This window comes from Cydia splendana, chromosome 14 (assembly GCF_910591565.1).
Source record: "Cydia splendana chromosome 14, ilCydSple1.2, whole genome shotgun sequence".
NCBI classification, from domain to species: domain Eukaryota; kingdom Metazoa; phylum Arthropoda; class Insecta; order Lepidoptera; family Tortricidae; genus Cydia; species Cydia splendana.
In genome coordinates, this window is record NC_085973.1 from 3,867,062 (window position 1) to 3,885,144 (window position 18,083).

At 37.9% G+C, this 18,083-nt stretch overlaps 1 protein-coding gene across 1 annotated transcript in view; it reads right to left on the reverse strand.

The window, feature by feature from the left end:
* Nucleotides 1-17,796, reverse strand: part of LOC134797082 (dopamine D2-like receptor) — a 65,039-nt gene extending 47,243 nt beyond the window's left edge. The window contains exon 1 of the mRNA XM_063769306.1: nt 17,399-17,796. Within this exon, the coding sequence (XP_063625376.1) occupies nt 17,399-17,746 (348 nt within the window). The 5' untranslated portion in view covers nt 17,747-17,796. The remainder of the gene's footprint in view (nt 1-17,398) is intronic.
* Between the last annotated feature and the right edge of the window lie 287 nt (nt 17,797-18,083).

The window sequence follows — 18,083 nt, forward strand, 5'->3', positions numbered from 1 at the left end:
CATCTGATTGATTGACATCTCTCTCTACTCACTCGTGAACAATATAGCTTACAGATCCACTGAGCGAAATGAACCAAATGAGCGAAATGAGTGATACATATCACCGCGAGCGAAATATATGAATCAATATTTTCAACTCTGTGAAGCGTTTTGCGCTTCTCTACTCAGGGGTATCGAGAGGTGTGCGCCGCTTTCTACCCAGTGGCTGTTCCCAGCCATCTGTGCCAATTAAGCATTGCCTGGCATGAAAAAACAGTTTTTCTCGCCTAAACTGCTATATATTTCAAACTTTTACGGCTCTGCCACGACATTGCGCGACTGGCGACTGGAGACCCACTGAGCGAAATGAACGAAATGAGCGAAATGAGTGATAGGGAGACCGAGGTGATTTGTGACATCGTTGATTTTTTGGAATCAATTAACTAAAAACAAGGTCGCAATAGCGCGCGTTTGTTACAAGCTAACAAACGCACACTGTTGCGAGCTCGCTAACAGTTATTAGATTCCAAAAAATCGACAATGTCACAACTCTCCTCTGTCAAAACTCACCTCGGTCTCCTACATATCACCGCGAGCGAAAGATATGAATCAATCTTTTCAACTCAGTGAAGCGTTTTGCGCATCTCTACTGCGTAGTAGAGATGCGCAAAACTGCGTAGTAGAGATGCGCAAAACTGATCACGCTTGCACGCACCTACTCTACTCTACTTCTAGTCTTTATTATTCTAATTCTTATAATCAACCGTTATCAGCTAGTTCATCGTAAACTTTACATAGAAATGTATATAGGATCGTTTTCCGATCGAGCCACGAGGGAGCTATTCTGGGTAAGTGACATTCGAAATTCGAATAACCGCCTAATAGGGTTACCGGCGATGAAGTCAAGTAATATGACCTCCGCAGTAAATTGGGCACGTGGACCGGACTTTTTTTTAATTTCATTTATATAAGAAGGCTTCTTTTATTTATTTAATTTTTAAGCTTAGAATGAATTTAAAAGTGGCAAATGGATCAAGTAAATGGGTGGTTGGTTCAAGTCCACCCCAAGACAGTAATTTTTCCACTTTTCAATTTGTTCTAAGCTTAATAGCACCGTTCCCTGACGTTTATGCTTGTTAAAAATTTAAATTATTTAATCTGTATTGCACAAAGAAAACACATCGTATAAAAGGCGTAGGTACTTTATGCTTTAGTTAGGGCATTCTCTACCAGTGAATCTTCGGGCAAAACAGATAGTTTGTATTGACATAACGAAGAATGTAGGTACTTTAAGAACAGTATAGTTTTATGACGCAACCACCTGTCAAACTTATCATAAGATTTTTTTGCAACAACCTGCTTATTTAAGCTGAATAGTTTTTTTTAGGTAGATACTTATTTATAGGTCCCGGGCCAGGCAACAAATCCGTTGGACATTTTTTTCCAAGCCATAAATAGTAAAGTATAGTCAAGCCTCGTGAAAATCAGCTGCTGCCCATTCATTATGAATTTTTACTGGTTTATGGACTATCAGGCCTAGTCGGATTTCGAGATAATCACAAGATCTTGAGACGATTTAGAGATCAACTAGATCTACATTAGATATCGACTAGATGTGACTTGGATATCTAAGTCATAACTTGTCGAAATCGTTCAAGAGGACTTCCAGAATCGCGGATACGTCAAATTTGACATATCTATCTTACAAATATCTTTAAATTATCCGTATCGTAACTTGTTGAAGTCTAGTAGAAATCTAATTCATTTTCCGAATCGAGCCGTATGACACTTTGCAAGTCCCCTTTTGGGCTTCGCGACCCACCAGGCCAGGAGGCAGGGATCACAGATTATTATGGCTAGCGACCCGCCTCGGCTTCGCACGGGTTAAATTATACACTTAAACCTTCCCCAAGAATCATTCTATTGATAGGTGAAAACCGCATGAAAATCCGTTCAGTAGTTTTTGAGTTAATCGCGAACAAACACACAAACAGATAGACGCGGCGGGGGACTTTGTTTTATAAGATGTAGATGTTGATATATGCTTATTTTCTATTTGTTAGAATATGTTAGGTATATTATGTTATATTAGATTATGTTATAAAATTAATTACCTACATATTACCATCCCAGTTTATAGGCACAAAGATTTAATTTTGATGTAGCAGTGACACAACGTCGCCTCGTTTGACATTTATTAAATCCGAAACTGCGTAAAACATTTGAATACGAAAGACGGAAAAACTAATAACCAGACTAAGCTGCAAGACAAGAACGTTGTATATCTTAACAATCTGCCATTCAAAATGATGTCGCAATACATTCTAATAAAGCTTGTATTTCTTTAACATTGCAGCAAGAAAATTGAAATGCAGCGTCTGTGTTTAAAGCTACTTGCATGGCAAGTTGGATAAGTTTGTGTGCAAAGGGCAAGTAAGCGTGAAGAGTTAAGTAGTTGAAGTTTGTTTGTGAGACAAGTCACATACCCGCTGGAAAGAGCATTTAACTTATAAGTCGACTAACAATCACCAGACCTCACTATAAGTAAGTATGACAGCTATTACGTCTCGGTGGCGTTAATACGATATGTTATTAGGAAATACATAATAGATATAAGTTTTTGGCAAAACATTCATTTCTTGTGCAAGCTTTTATCGCTGACTGTACTTTTCTTTCCACAGGCAACTAACAATTCTAAAAACCCCAAACAGAATTAGGTTGCGTTGTTTTATCACAGAGTTCCTATGCCCACCTCGTGTCTCCATCATCAGATCAGCTCGATGTTACCATAATATTGCATTGTCACCCGACTTACATATGTATGCAAATTTTCAGCTTCATTGGAAGTTGGTAAATGACTTACATTACATAGATACATTGCAAAGTTAATAAAAAGCTTGTAAAAAATAGTTCTCGTGGTAAACTTGATAAAAATTAAGTATGGACCTATATCGGTAGGAACCTGTATAATAAATAAATAAATAAATATTAAGGACATTAAATTTTTACACAAATTGACTAAGCCCCACGGTAAGCTCAAGAAAGCTTGTGTTGTGGGTACTCAGACAACGATATATATAATATATAAATACTTAAATACATAGAAAACAACCATGACTCAGGAACAAATATCTGTATCATCATACAAATAAATGCCCTTACCAGGATTCGAACCCGGGACCATCGGCTTCATAGGCAGGGTCACTACCCACTAGGCCAGACCGGTCGTCAATACACTCTCTCACTACTCTCTGTATACTAAATAGGTACCTATACTATCTAGAGTATCTATAGGTAGGTATACAAGTTAGTTTGTGAGTTTAGCCGTGTAGTTAGTTGACTTTGCTTACACATCAGTTGGGTTAACATCTTGGGTGTTACGGAGTGCTTGGAGCAATTTGGATGTAGCTGACGTACTAAATTTGCCAAAGTAACTGAGGTATGGTTCTCCGAAGTAAGTTTTAGATATAAATGTAGTCGCTGTGAGATGAGTAACAATTGTAAAAGTGATGGTATCGTAATAAAACTTCGATAACAACTCGTTACGTACCTATACATCTCAACCATTTTGCGAGTTGATATGATAAAAGACCATTTCTACTACCTACTTATTTTAGCCCTCTTAAAGTAAAGGTAACTGATCTAGGTAATGTTACGCATAAAGTAATATTTATGTGAAATTACCTACACCTACCAAAAACTTTTGTAAGAAGCTTCCAAAAATTAATGTACTTAGAATACTTAACATTTAAGACCCATTACAGCCTGTCACATGTCACTCTCAAGATAAGCATAAGTGAGCAAAGTTTAATGTTTAAGGTAAAAACACCATTTCCTGCCCTTTAAAAGTTGACTGACGTGAGAAGTTCCTGTAAAGTTCTTTGGTGTTATTCATACACGCGTTCCTGGCCTGAATCAGCTATGAATGTTTATGTGTCATTTTGACTTATGTATTTGTAAGAAAGGGGTAACGTAATTTAATTAAATCAGGCCCGTAAAGTTTTATGAATTAATATGTTTTAAGAGCGCTATTACATTTCGGCGTTGAGCGAGTTTAGGTATTTTACGCGCTGCGGCAGGCCGTGCGAGCTCAGTACGCCGATCCCTTCTACCACACTCGCACTACAATGATGGATTAAACATTCTTGATCCTTCGCGAAGCATATTGAAATCAACCATAACAACACTAACTGTACTTAACTTTTAAAGTTCTAAAACTGTTATTTGGTAAGTACGAAAATACTAAATGCAGTGCAAATGTACATAGGGGCTGTTCATAAATTACGTCATCTATTTTTGACGATTTTTGACCCCCCCCCTCCCCCAAAAATCATCCAAAAATCAAGCTTCGGATGAATCTGTTTCCTCCTACGTCATGTTACCATCATCCGATGTCCAGACCCCCCCCCCCCCCACTCCTCCCATTTGAAACGACGTAATTTATGAATAGCCCCATACTCGTACTTATGAAGGTATATTACTCGAAAGAAATTATAGGTACCTACTCGCTTATTTACATGTTTCGTCATTGCATTTGGTACCTATAGGTTGTAAAGTTTGTATCAACGAGGGTTTAAAAACGAACTGGTACTGAGGATCTGATGATGATTAAGGTGGTCACGGATACCAATCAACCATGTAGTAACATGATTAGGCTCGTTTGATTCGTCTCAACAAGATCTTTGACACTGAAGATACACAGGGTCTGATGATGGAGCTGGAAGGTGGCCACGGGTACCAGTCTATCATGTAACTAAACAACTTCGTGTTTGGGCTCGTTTGATTCGTCTCAACAAGATCTTTGAGACAAGACAGTACTCAGGGTCTGATGATGGAGCTGGAAGGTACCATTACCAATCAACCATGCAACTAAACCACATCGTGTTTAGGATCGTTTGATTCGTCTCAACAAGATCTTTGACACTAGGTGATACTCAGAGTCTGATGATGGAGCTGGAAGGTGGTCACCGGTACCAATCAACCATGCAACTAAACCACTTCGTGTTTAGGCTCGTTTTATTCGTTTCAACAAGATCTTTGACACAAGATAGTACTCAGGGTCTGATGTTGGAGCCGGAAGGTGGTCACCGGTACCAATCAACCATGCAACTAAACCATTTCGTGTTTAGGCACGTTTTATTCATCTCAACAAGATCTTTGACACAAGGTAGTACTCAGGGTCTGATGATGGAGCGCGAAGGTGGCGACGGGTACCTGTCAATCATCATCAGCTCCATCATCAGACCCTGAGTAGTATCTTGTCTCAAACATCTTATTGCGAGGAATCAAACGAGCCCAAACACGAAGTGGTTCAGTTACATGGTAGACTGGTACCCGTGGCCACAGTCAGGGTTGGGCAAAATACTGGCTTCCACGTATTTCAAATACAAATTACAAAATACATTTTTAAAAGTATTTGAAATACCAAATACAAATTACTTTGGTGACGGGTATTTGAAATACAAAATACAAATTACAGTGTTTAAAATAATGTATTTCAAATACAAAATACCTTTCAATTTTTTTTGTTTAATCATTTAGTTTTTTTAACGAATATCCTTTCCTAAAAACTTATAGGGTCATTGCGCTAGTTTTCGTCCAGCTCTAGTTTTCGTCTTGACGAAATTTGAATATAAACCTACATTGCTGCACAAATTTGGACTGATTTCAATCTTTAATGTCGAAACAATATATATATCTGTCTACATATCAAAATTATATTTCGCAAGTAGTAAATTAAAAATGAAATATATTATTTGCTTATCCGTCAAGTGGTCTAAAACTAGAGCATGGACGGAAACTACTCCAATGACCCTATACCCTGGCTGTTGACGAAAAGTTCCGCGCAGAATAGCTGCGCATTGTATTTGGCCTCGTACAAGTCGTACATTATATTTAAATAAACGTTCCATTTTAGGGTTATAGAATTTAATAAAATGTATTTTGTAAAATGTATTTTGATGCTTGAAGTATTTGAAATACAAAATACAAAATACATGTGAGTGCAGTATTTGAAATACCAAATACAAAATACTTTTCCAGGTAGTATTTGAAATACAAATACAAAATACAAAAATGTATTTCAAATACGTATTTCAAATACATGTAATTGAAATACTGCCCAACCCTGGCCACAGTCCAGCTCCATCATCAGACCCTGAGTACTAACTTGTGTCAAAGATCTTGTTGCGACGAATCGAACGAAGCCAAACACGAAGTGGTTTAGTTGCATGGTTGATTGGTACCGGTGACCACCTTCCGGATCCATCATCAGACCCTCAGTACTACCTTGTGTCAAAGATCTTGTTGCGACAAATCAAACGAGCCCAAACACGAAGTGGTTCAGTTACATGGTAGACTGGTACCCGTGGCCACAGTCCAGCTCCATCATCAGACCCTGAGTACTAACTTGTGTCAAAGATTTTGTTGCGACGAATCGAACGAAGCCAAACACGAAGTGGTTTAGTTGCATGGTTGATTGGTACCGGTCACCACCTTCCGGATCCATCATCAGACCCTCAGTACTACCTTGTGTCAAAGATCTTGTTGCGACAAATCAAACGAGCCCAAACACGAAGTGGTTCAGTTACATGGTAGACTGGTACCCGTGGCCACCTTCCAGCTCCATCATCAGATCCTGAGTACTATCTTGTGTCTAAGGTCTTGTTGAGACGAATCAAACGAGCCTAAACACGAAGTGGTTTAGTTGCATGGTTGATTGGTACCGGTGACCACCTTCCGGCTCCAACATCAGACCCTGAGTACTATCTTGTGTCAAAGATCTTATAGAAACGAATAAAACGAGCCTAAACACGAAGTGGTTTAGTGGCATGGTTGATTGGTACCGGTGACCACCTTCCGGCTCCATCATCAGACCCTGAGTACTATCTTAAGTCAAAGATCTTGTTGAGACGAATAAAACGAGCCTAAACACGAAGTGGTTTAGTTGCATTGTTGATTGGTACTGGTGACCACCTTCCGGCTCCATCATCAGACCCTGAGTACTATCTTAAGTCAAAGATCTTGTTGAGCCGAATCAAACGAGCCCAAACACGAAGTGGTTTAGTTGCATGGTTGATTGGTACCGGTGACCACCTTCCGGCTCCATCATCAGACCCTGAGTACTATCTTGTGTCAAAGATCTTGTTGAGATGAATAAAACGAGCCTAAACACGAAGTGGTTTAGTTGCATGGTTGATTGGTACCGGTGACCACCTTCCGGCTCCATCATCAGACCCTGAGTACTATCTTGAGTCAAATAAATACATATAGAATGTCAGGTCGTTTCAAATATTTTTAATCCTGTCCGGTAGTTTATTAAACTGTACCATTATAAATTATAATACTATAAAAACAGTGCTAGGATCAAAGTCTCTCGTTGCGGTTTACACGCACACAGTATAGCGTTTTACACGGCGCCCGCCGCACACAATGATAAAAAACCTCGTCGTCGCCGTTGAAAATGTGCGGAGCCGACCGACACACGTCCTGCCTCTACAAGCTCTGCCGCGGCACTGAGCTGGCGCAGCGCGCGTCATCGGTAATATAGAGTAGTTTTCAAAAAATTGCCAAAAAATTATAGTAGAATTTCATAAACACTAATGTATACCAACAGTATAAGCAAACGTTGCAGATTGCTTGAGTATGAAAATGACTTCGATATTAAGTAGATTTTCGTAGGAATTGACACTTGTTTCGGAGAGAAAATCGAGTTCGTTTTACTTTGATTTTCTCTTTCTCAAAGGTATGTAGGAAAAATATAGTTTGATATGCCTAAAGTACAGGGTATTAGTAATACAAAATAGCCAGGTTTAGCAGAGTAAAATTCTCAACATTTCCAAATAAGAGCTCGCCATTCAGTGCTTCACGGAGTTTTTCGGAAACGACCATCAGAAAAAAAATCATTACTAATTTAATAAGTCCTTTTTCTAATATTTACAACGATATTTATAAAGATAAGAAGACGCTTTTACTGGAACAAGTACTCATTGTTTCTAATAATGAGCGCAAAGTCCTGAATTTCGTCGACTAGTATCATCAATTTTGCATTATTTCGACTTTTCTTGTAAGAGCGCTCTTAACAATTTGGTAAGGGTTTCATCTGGTTTTGATACGAGCTTGGCTGTGAGCACCAATTAGCGTCAGCGACACACGCCGAATGTTGCTGACGAAATGCATTGACTTAGTTACCTTACAAGGGGGTTTTCAGATAAAAGTGTACCTACTTACCATTTAACTTTTATATTTTAAACTAAGTAACAACTCCTGATGGGTAATTTCGACTTAGAATTACGAGGACTATTGATTAAAACAAATAAAGTGGCCCTAGTTTTTCATACAAATTTAGGATGTCAGTTTCGTGATAGTGCGGCACCAAAAGTGACTCGATTCGCTTACGCTTTACTACCCGTGTGAAACCGGGGCGGCTCGCTAGTTTTTTAAAAGTTGTCCATTTTATTATTATTACAAGCTTTTATTTACTTTCACCTGACCGTTGTCTGTCTGTCTGTCGGTCTGTAATCAAATCTTGCAAGTTAAATTTGATCCACTTCCCGGTTTCCGATTGAGCTGAAATTTTGCATGCATGTATAAATAGGATGACAATGCAATACTATGGTACCATCGAGCTGATCTGATGATGGAGACACGAGGTGGCCATAGGAACTCTGTGATGAAACAACGCAACCTAATTGGTGTTAGGGGTTTTTAGAATTGTCTCGATGAGTATTAGTTGTCTGTCGTTAGAAAAGTACAGTCAGCGATAAAAGCTAGTACCAAAAATGAAATTTTCGCCGAAAACTTATTTAATTGAAGCACAACTGCAGCGTTCGGTTAATTAAAGGTTCGTATAATCGAGGTTCTACTGTGCTGACTTTTAGCAACTCCCAAGACCAAAGTGTTACCTGCGATGTTCCTAAAATTTGTTTATGACACATTGCCTAAAAACAGCTTCTTTCCTTAAGCAACTTTAGACATCTTAAGTTTGCTCATTTCACTTAGTACTTGCCATGTACAACTTTTTAAGTGTGTGCGGTGAGCTGCGAAATTGCATGGAGAAATTATAAAATAAAAATAAATAAATATTAGGGGACATCTTACACAGATCAACCTAGCCCCAAACTAAGCAAAGCTTGTATTATGGGTGCTAGGCGATGATATACATAATTATATACTTACATACTTACATACTTTACGGCTGATGGTACTTACTTAATGTGTTAAATTTTACAAGGCCCATAATGACTAAAACGCAAGCAAACTGTAATTTTAGGCTTCCTCCTAAGTATCCGAATTGTTCTGCTTTAAGGGCTACTAATGACAATGTCAAGTAACCTAATACAAATATTTCAGTCATGTTTGTACCAAATATAATAGAGTGTATAGAGTTACTGTCATGGTAAATTATGTAGCTAAACTAGCTACAGTACATTTACTGCCATCTTTCGACAGGAAATTAAAATTGTTAGAACGCCATTTGACGCCATTTGAATATTAATATTAACGCCATCTACTCGAGAGTAGCTCAAGGTTATGGCCATCGCTCGAAAAGATTGCACCATACCTTTGGCCTAGTGTCGAGTAGATGGCGTTAATATTTAAGAAGTTAACACATATCACTGAAAGAATAAGGATAAAAGTCAAATGGCGTTCTAACAGTTTTAATTTTCTGTCGAAAGATGGCAGTGAATTTACTGTGGCTACATAATTAACTTTGACAAGCCGCCTCTATTTCAAATTCTCTTTGTTTGTACCAAATTAACTAGCGCCACAAATGGCAAGGCGCCATTAGGAAATTACAAATTTGATCCGATGTGATATTACTCTAAATAAATCAGGCTCGCGCCAAAATAGAGTCCGACTATTTCCTCTGCATAGATTTTACAGTGTCAGAGTGTGGAAATGTGAACGTATAATGACATATTTACACACTTTATCGTGTCATAGTTGGTGCAGAGTTAGCTAAGACGCATTCTACAGTGTAAATACTATTAAATGAAGATCATTTTAGAAAATATCGAGTGCCGCTCTTTAGTCCGCTTTTAACGAAATGATGAGCATGTCATGTTGACGTGTCTCATTTTACAGTGCTGGGCGCAAGGGAAATACTTACGGGTCAAAATACTAGATAATTAAATACTTGATGGAGAGATTGGTGAAATGAAACAGAGTAATTACTCAAGTATTTGCAGTTGCAGCATGCAAGAAATGCCACACATATACAATTTCTTAATAAATAATATAAACACTAACTTAAAACTAACAAAAAATGCCCTATGCTGCCTGTATGCCTATAATGCTGGCTACATTCCCCCACTGAATAGGAATGCCGATACTTTGGCCAAGGAATGGAATGAGCCAGCCCCAGGTCTCTAGCGGTGTGTGAGTGGTGTCGAAGAGCATCTTCCTTAATCTTATTTTATCTTTATGCAAGAAATTAAGCTTACTAAATTACAGGAGAAAGTGTCGGCCGGCGCCCGGCACTGATGGTTCTGAATTCACGTCCTGTTAAGGCCATTTTGTTCGTATAGTTATGTTTACTTTGTAAATATCTGGGAGACCGAGCTTTGCTCGGAAAACATATAAAAACTCAAAAATACGCGCTTTCCCAGAGATAAGACCTAGCTAGATCGATTTAACGCCCCTGAAAACCCCCATATAGCAAATTTCAACGAAATCGTTAGAGCCGTTTCCGTGATCCTCAATATATATTTATATATAAATAAACAAGTATTGGTAAGGTATTAGATTAGATAACTACACTCGTACAAATACGTTGTAACAAACAAATAGGCACAATCATAAAGAGAAAGAAAGCTAATTTATCTTAGAAACCCAAGAAATTACTACATAATAAAGAAGAAATATTTTTATGGCATTAAGGAAATTGCATAAATGTATTCCGAGGGGCAATTTCTGACATTATTACTTACTTATTGTATTTACAGGAAAAAAGCGAGATAATAGGGACTTGTTTTCTCGCATAGCTTCGCAGTGATATCTTTTATTTTCATAGCAGCATACTTGAGTTAAGAGGAGGTATAAAACCAGAAAAAAACAGTAATTAAGGGAGCAAAAGTTATGGCGCGTCGCACAAAATTTGTGACGAGAGATAGGAGAGGAGAGATATTGAGTGGAATAAAAAGAGTACGTAGGTACAATGTACATTTTTCTTCAATATTTCTGAAAAATTACTTCTGATTAAAATTTTGCTTCTAAAGTCGTTCGAGTATATATCACTAGCTGTTTTATACAAAAATTATAGGATAAGCATATAAAAGTTTAACGAAAAACTAGAGTTTTACCAAAATTACACGTGATGATGATGTCGAGCCTATTTTAACATTGCAGTGCGGTTTTGGATAGAGCCTGCATTTGCAAATTTGATCTCGGCTAGGTATTTAATTACACAAACGGGTCTACCGCGATATAATTTCATTATTTTTACCTTAAATTCCGACGTTTCAGCTGAGTTGCACCAGCTGTGGTCACGGAAAGACTGAGTCTGACGTTTGTGTAATTAAATATATGTACAAAACGCGAGTGTTTAAAGTGTTCTAGGCTAGTTTCCATGTAAATAATTTCACTTATATTTGCCCTCGATTAAAACGAGAAACAATGCAATATCCATACTTTTGCGTAAACCTCCTCTTAAATAAGGTTTAGTCAAAGTGGGGTACGAATCCCGGAAGCGGTATCATACTCGTATTTTTATCACATGCCATGCGTCACTTTCGCACTTACATATTTGTTAGACATACGGAGAAATGATAAAGAGCCGACCATTTTAGCCCTAAAGGTTCAGAAGTGATTGTAAAGCGTTCGATAAGACATCTTATGACCGGTAACGGATTGCTTGCGGTTTAAAAGAATACATTTACGATAAAAAAAAAACAGATGGCTAAAATATCATGGCCGATAACACTTTCCAACAGCAAGTCAAACCAACGGCGGTAGCACGTTCGCATTTTTATCACCTGTCACCATGCCGGTCTCGTTCTAACAAGTATGTAGGTAAGTGCGAAAGTGACGGGCATAGTGACAGGCGATAAAAATAGGACCATGCTGCCACCGCAAGGGGTTGTGCACAAATCACGCGAGGTGTTTTCGGCTACTTTTTGACCACCCCTCCCCCTTGGTGATATTTGGTGAGGTTTTTGGCTACCCACACAACCTCACGTGTAGTTTTTGCAATTTTTCCATTCGACCTAATTTTAAGATAAATAGTATTATATATAGAAAATCTTGTTTATTTTTCTATTTTCGTTAAATAGACTCGCTATTTTGAAGTGCAGAGTGAAGATTTATGTTTAACGAAACCGAGAAAAAGTATCTACTCATGTGGTAGGTTTTTTTCTTCACTGTAGAAAAATATACGTGAGGTTCCTTATACCCCCCTCCCCTAATGTGATCTATCGTGATTTTTTCGCGAAGCCCCCTTCCCCTATCGAACCTCGCGTGATTTGTGCACAAGCCCCAAGCTGTCGAGACGCATCACGATGACGGGAATATTCAGACCCAATGTTCCGTCAAAAAAGGATTTTTTATTGATTTATTCAATCGTATGGAGGAAACTTGTAGGATTTTGTACAGTCATGGTAAGGGGGAATTCTTATAAGCAGTTAAATGAATATTGTTCAATTGGATTCAATATTTCATTTTTGGGGTTCCGTGTTCGTTTCACAGATGGTGTCTGTTGCCGCTATAACAACAAATACTATAAGACAATAAAAATAAACACTATAAACATAATATTTCTTCTTGCACCATTTTTATTTTATATCTCTGTTTAGCCCTATGGTTGACTGGTAGAGAATGCCTTTAGGCATTAAGTCCGCAATTTGTACATTTGAGTTGTATTTTGTGCAATAAAGTTTAAATAAATATTTAAGTGGGGCTCCCATACAACAAACGTGTGTTTTTGCCGTTTTTTGCGTAATGGTACGGAACCCTTCGTGCGCGAGTCCGACTCGCACTTGGCCGGTTTTTTAACGGCTATATTACTTCTTTACTTACCTATTCAAAATAATTACACAAGAACTATATACAGTACAAATCTACAATCTACTAGGTATATCTACTTCTTTATTCTAATAATTTGAAGAGTTTTAATTTGAGATATTTGAAAAAAGAATCATAAAATCCCGACAAATGAAAACTGAAAATAACTGTATGTAGTTAAAAGCCACAGTCAACTCACAAGCTTACATTTTGAGCTAAGTCTACACAGTCAAACTTGCTGTGTACACAGTGTTACCCAGCTTTAAGCTTTGTGGTCACCTCTGTAAACTAGGAGTCCGTTTTAGATTTAGTACACTCACCTGCAATAATATTTTTCACCTCAGCAGCTCGAACAAGGGTACTTTGCTTCTTAAAAACAGTGAGCAAAATGCGATTTTGCTCACTGAGTCATTTTGTCTCACTCAGTGAGCAAAATGACATTCAAGTGACCTTAATAGTCAAATGTCATTTCAACATGCGGGGTCTAATACAAGTTCGATATACTTGGGTTCTATTATCTCTGTCCCTCTAGGTATGTTCTCACTGCTTAGGGTGAAAAATTTTGTGTACTACACGAGATCAAAGTTATTTACATCTCGTGCGCTTTTGAATCCCTTACTAAGCTCAAGATTCTAAATTAGATTCACTCGCTACGCTCGTGAATCTATTATAGAATCTTTCGCTTGCACGGGACTCAAAATAAGCACTCGAAGAAATATCAAACTTTGATCTCTTGTTGTACAAATAACTAATGTTACACAACGAAGGCCGCAAAAATATCTGACACGATCTTATTTGTAGAGCCATAAGAGCGTGTCACATATTTTTGCGGCCTTCGAAGAGTAACATATTATTGCAGGTGACTGTACCTAATATGTTACAAAATTAAAGAAATAATGGAAACATACATATAATATATGAAATATCGCACGCAGACGGCTTGATAAAAAACTTGTTACCCGTTTTGATCTTATTTTGATACGACCTCGAAGATCGCTAACGCTGATTGGCCTACAAACAGCAACACTTAACTATCCATCGGTGGACCTTGCCTTTTGTAATAAGGTTTACAAACTGTCAGATAACAGTGTGGGCGAAGGTAAATGCGAAAGTGCGTGAGATGCCAACCACTAAGGCGATGATGACGGTCGTATCGAAACCGGTTCAGAACGATAACGAATTGTTAAATTTGAATCGGCACATGCTTTAAACCCGCATGATCATTAAGGTTAGGATATACCGTAAAATGGGGTGAGTAGGGTCAAAGCTGAAATTCAAACCTCGATAACATTTTATTTTTACATATGAAAACTGAATGGTGTATATAATAAGTGTTCCGGACGTTTGTATTTTAGTTTTTATTTTATTTTGGGTAGTTACATTTCATAACTTTGACGATAAAGAGGAAAACCCACCTCACCCCGTAGTGCCTCGTATTTGGGGTGAGAGGGGTTTTCATAAAAAGGTGATTTTGGAAGATTGTTGGATCGATTTTTTTTTATTATGCGTATTACTATAGCTCCATTTTAAATTGGAATACATTATGTTTGTAGCAGTAGCCTTAAAATCCCTTCTCATCCCCCTCTCAAACCTTCTCTCCCCATTCATAACCCAGCTCTCCCCGCGAAACCTACTCACCCCGTTTTACGGTACAGTACAAACACAAATTAGGAAGTTAGCAAACTATGATTATACCTGTGCGGTTACCATCAGTTTGTCACTGACATAAACGCCGTCGAGAACGTAATTTACTTTCTATACATCTCGCTCGCACTCGCATATTAGTGCAAACGGGACGTATAGAAAGTAAATTACGTTCTCGACGTCGTTTATGTCAGTGACAAACTGATGGTAACCGTACTGTGCGGTCGGCGATATGAGGGTTCTAGTTTTTATTGTAGTTGGTAAATTTTAGCCTACAAAACTGCTACGGTTATGCAAAATATGTTAAGTATGATGTTTTACTGGGAATAACGTCCAAATAAGGTATGATAAGGTCAGATTCGAATTGTGACCGCAGCAGCGTTACTGCTGAGGTAGGGATTGAACATTTTAATGTCACCTTTAGGTGGTAATTAAGGTTCATGGGAGTGTTTTTGTCATTTGATTGTATTTCAATTAAGTACCATTACTTTTGCAGATGTCTAATTTTCCAAGAGTTTAAAAACTTTGTTGTCTCATTTAAAACTAATTATTTACCTGAAAAAAGCTAGCGGTTTTAGAAAACAACATACACCGCACCGAATAAGCTTGTATGAAAACCTCAAGACCTCAGAGACAACTAGCGACACAGAATAACGGTTATATACCTAGGTGTCTGAATATATTCCAATGTAGGCCAATTTTATCCTAAATATGGTCCCGGGGGAAATCCTGTGTAAATAAACATGTATATTATGTTCGATGAAAGAAATATTTCTACGGTATTTTCAGGTTATGATGTGTGACTCTTTTTGCCTTCAGGCTGCCTTAAAATGTACACGGTGGTCAAAAAATAAGTGCGTTCCCGTTGCCAGGGTGGTTTGGGATTATACGAAACTCTTCGTATACTTTCGACCGCATATAAATCAGTTTCAGTACTATAGAGTAGGGATGTTGCGGATGCAGATTTTTTGACATCCGCGGATGCGGATGCGGATATTTAAAGTCTCACATCCGCGGATGCGGATGCGGATGTCAAGATTTGGTACTTAAAAACGTCAAATATTACATTTTTAGCAATTTTTATTAAAAAAAACGAAACGTTTAGTATTTGAGCAAGAATATAGGTGCGTTTTATTTAATAAACAGTAACTTGGCCGATTTTCGGGATCTAGACGATTTCGTTATATATAATGACGACATTACCTAGCACTTACGCCGCCGGCGCCGCCGCTAATACGTTCCTGTTACCGACATGGTCGACATCGGCATTATGCGGATGCTCCGCATCGATTTCATGCGGATGCGGATGTTGAAAATCATGCGGATGTTCCGCGGATGCGAATATCCGCAACATCCCTACTATAGAGGGCTGAGTGGTGTGAATGATTTGTAGGTATTATACTCAGTAAGAAAAAAACTACTAGGCACATGCAATCCTTAATTCAGGAAGAAAATAATACCTATTCTAACACAACCTCATCAACTGTCTACGTATTAGGGCGGTACATACAGTACATAGTTCCTTGAATTCGTAGGTACACTGGTACACACTACATCATCTTGCTGTACACCTCAGAGCAATCAAACCAGGTCACTACATATTAAGTTTCCATACGAATTATTATATTATAATTGCTCTCGAGTATATATTTTAATCAACCAAGCCAGTTCAGGTGTTTAAATGTTCAGTAGGGATGCAAATTAGTCAACTATGTAGTTAGCGAACGCGGCGAATTCGTAATGTAATCAACATACAGCGACGAAACACAGGAATTTACTTTGTCAAACTATTCAAAAAGTTCTATAAGTTTTTAGTTTGCAGTCGATATACATTTTAGAGCTCTTTCCCACTGACGACCAGTTTTTAATAGTACATTATTGTCGAGGCTCGGAAGTAGCTACTTGCAGGCTGAGGATTCGTTTTAAACGGACGACCTTGGGAGTCCGTTTAATTGAATCCGAAGCCAGCAAGTAGCCTTCCAGCCGAGTCATATATAGTGCTTTTCTCAAAAATGGTGCAAGAAATATAAATATAATAGGAATATTTTACAAAAGCAACGTTGCCTTTTTATTTTTTTAATAAAAAAATAGAAGTGTAATTTTCTGCCGAAAATACGTCAACCTATTTGAGACAGCTAAATAGTCGCGGTACTAATCGTCTGTTTGGCTGTTTAATGGGCCTGTGCCTTCATTTGATATGGCCATTTCAACTTTTAAAAAGTTTGGAACTCGACAAATAATGGAATTTGTATGCAACATTGCAGTCCCAAAATCGAGACTGCAATGTTTTTAACTTTTTAATTTTTGACTGACCATAAACTACGCGCTTCGCGACCTATTTTTTAAACGGCAAAGTCGACTTTGCCGTCCATTTTTGAGAAAAATAATTTTACGGTTTAGACTCAATTGTTTTAGTCACTCGCGCGACATGTTCGGAGAGCCTAGGTCTCCTTTCTCAAGCATTAACAGTTAGGGAATGCAAATCGGTTATTTTCGGTTATTTTTTGTATGGAAATAATCGGTTATTAACCGAAACCGCGGTTATTTCCATACAAAAAATAACCGATTTGCATTCCCTATTAACAGTGCGAGCTGCGAGCAGTTTTCACGACGGCCGTGTATTGCGTACTATTCGCGTAAAATTATTCAATACATCAAGCCAGAATGTCTCTATTGGGGGATTAAAGGTACTTTAAGAGGACTAACCTCTTCTAACTTCTAAGGTCTCACATTTTGTTAATGTAATTAATTAATATTTTATATAATTAACACTTACCAAGTAATAAACTCCAAACGGCATCACGACGACCGCCACCAACAGATCGGCGACCGCCAGACTCACAATAAAATAGTTCGTGGCAGTTTGCAAACTACGCTCCCTAGACACACTTATTATCACCAACACATTTCCAAATAACGTCAATAGCGGAAACACTAGTAACGACAACGCCCAATAGTTATAACTCACATCACTACACGTTCCATTTTCAAACGTACAGTTACTTTCGTTCAGCGTTCGATAAAAGAATGTGTCGTTTAAATCTAGAACCATTCGTAACGGTTCCGTTTCATTCACTAGTGTTGTGTTTTCGTCCGGCGGTCGCTCGATTTTTGGCGTATTCATTCTTTATTTATTCAGTTCGCAGCGCGTACATTTCTGCCCGTCGATCTGTAAAAAAAAGTTCAAATGAACGTTTGATCATCTTTGATTTATTTAAATTTATATGTACGGATTAATTCAACGAATTTCCACGCTTCAGTTCTCGTAAATATTGGAATTTGTTCGATTGAGTTTAATATTAATATATGGTTTTTGGATTTCGGTCCAATGGTCTAAAACTCTATCATATATATACTCTATATACATATATCATATCATCATAAAATCATGTATTCATATTAACAATATTTGGGAGACCGAGCTTTGCTCGGAAAACATATAAAAACTCAGAAATGCGCGT